At 38.2% G+C, this 1,422-nt stretch overlaps 1 protein-coding gene across 1 annotated transcript in view; it reads left to right on the top strand.

The window, feature by feature from the left end:
• ankrd13d (ankyrin repeat domain 13 family, member D) overlaps window positions 1-1,422 on the top strand; it is an 11,364-nt gene that overhangs the window by 4,197 nt on the left and 5,745 nt on the right. The window contains exon 7 of the mRNA XM_032527245.1: window positions 294-360. Coding sequence (XP_032383136.1) covers window positions 294-360 — 67 coding nt within the window. The remainder of the gene's footprint in view (window positions 1-293; window positions 361-1,422) is intronic.

Below are 1,422 nucleotides of genomic sequence, written 5' to 3'. Positions count from 1 at the left end.
AAATTAAACTGAGATGTCAGGGTTTCAATCTCCACTTCTAAAAAGGGCCGCTTCTTAGCCAGATTATGTCTGGCCATTTCGTAAATAGTAGGGGCAAGGCCTCAAAACTCAGAATACATTGGGGCGTGATATTTAAATTACAAATTACATCATTAAATTGAATCCCTGTTGAAGCCTGTTGTTAGAGGATTTCTGCGCTCATATCTGAACTGGTTTCTACGTTAGGTTGATAAATGAGGGCCATACTGATTACCTCTGAGCCGTGAGACTTACTATATCTCCTGCTTGTTTAGGAACAAGTCAGGAATCTGGGGCTGGCGTTCTGAGAAGAGTGAGGTGGTCAGCGGGTATGAAGCCAAGGTAAGCGACTGCTCAGCCAACCTAGTCTGAACTGTGACTGACACACATAATTTAAACCATTTGGAAGTTACTTTAGTTCAATTTTGTGACCATCAATTATTCAGCATTGTCTGAAAAATGAATGAGTTGTAGCACATACTATTTGATCAATAGCAAGTTTTTCTAAAAAGAATATACATATTTTTATTTTTTTTAATAAAATGATGTTTGCTCATTCAAAGATAGACCAGGGGGCTGTTTCACAAAAGCAAAATGTATAAATCCAGGATAACCGATAAAAGCGAGGCTTAAGCTAGTCTCATCTGTGCAGCCCGGAGCGTTTCACGAAGGGCAAACCAGGCTGGCTCAACCAGGCTAGGTCGAGCCCGGCTGAAGAAATTTGAATTGATGTGCGTTCACAGCTTTCCTTAACTGACCACAATGTTGATAACAGATTTATTGATGCTAAAATGGAGAATACGTGTTGTTCATACTTTAATACAGAGTGAGCAGCAGCTTCTTATGGAAGTATGTTAACGTGAAACACATTATTTGTAACAAAAAAAGAAACATGGTTGCTGTAATGACCAGCAACAGAAAGTTTGGCAGGCAATCACGGACCGACTGAATATGTGAGTAACCTAAATGCATACATTAACTGACCACTGCTCTGAATTGACACCGTCATAATCATACCATTCAGGGATTAGTCTACTAATCATTTGCACAAATGAACCGTTGTACTCTTTACCTTAAAAGTAAACAGAATTTAATGTTACTCAGGAAATGTACCATGAAGATTCTACAACGCTAGAATTCTCTGTTTCTTCCTCTCTCTCAAGGGCTAAAATAGAAATTTCCAAATTAACTTCCACTGCTCGTTCTCTAATGCAAAGTGTACGGCTGTTTGTTTTTGCAAATGACAAGTGACTCATTGAATGGTTTCAGTTAAGAGCAGTAGTTCGTAAACGTATATTTTTAGACTATCATTCAGTTGGTCCGCTATTGTCTGCACCAATTTTTCTTATGTTTTTTTTTTTATACAGAGGGTGAGTTTCCTTCTTTACATATTATATGCTTTGC

The sequence above is a fragment of the Etheostoma spectabile genome, chromosome 10 (genome assembly GCF_008692095.1).
Source record: "Etheostoma spectabile isolate EspeVRDwgs_2016 chromosome 10, UIUC_Espe_1.0, whole genome shotgun sequence".
NCBI classification, from domain to species: Eukaryota; Metazoa; Chordata; class Actinopteri; order Perciformes; family Percidae; genus Etheostoma; species Etheostoma spectabile.
Note: the sequence above shows the minus strand (reverse complement) of the source record. Positions and strands in the feature narration are given on the sequence as shown.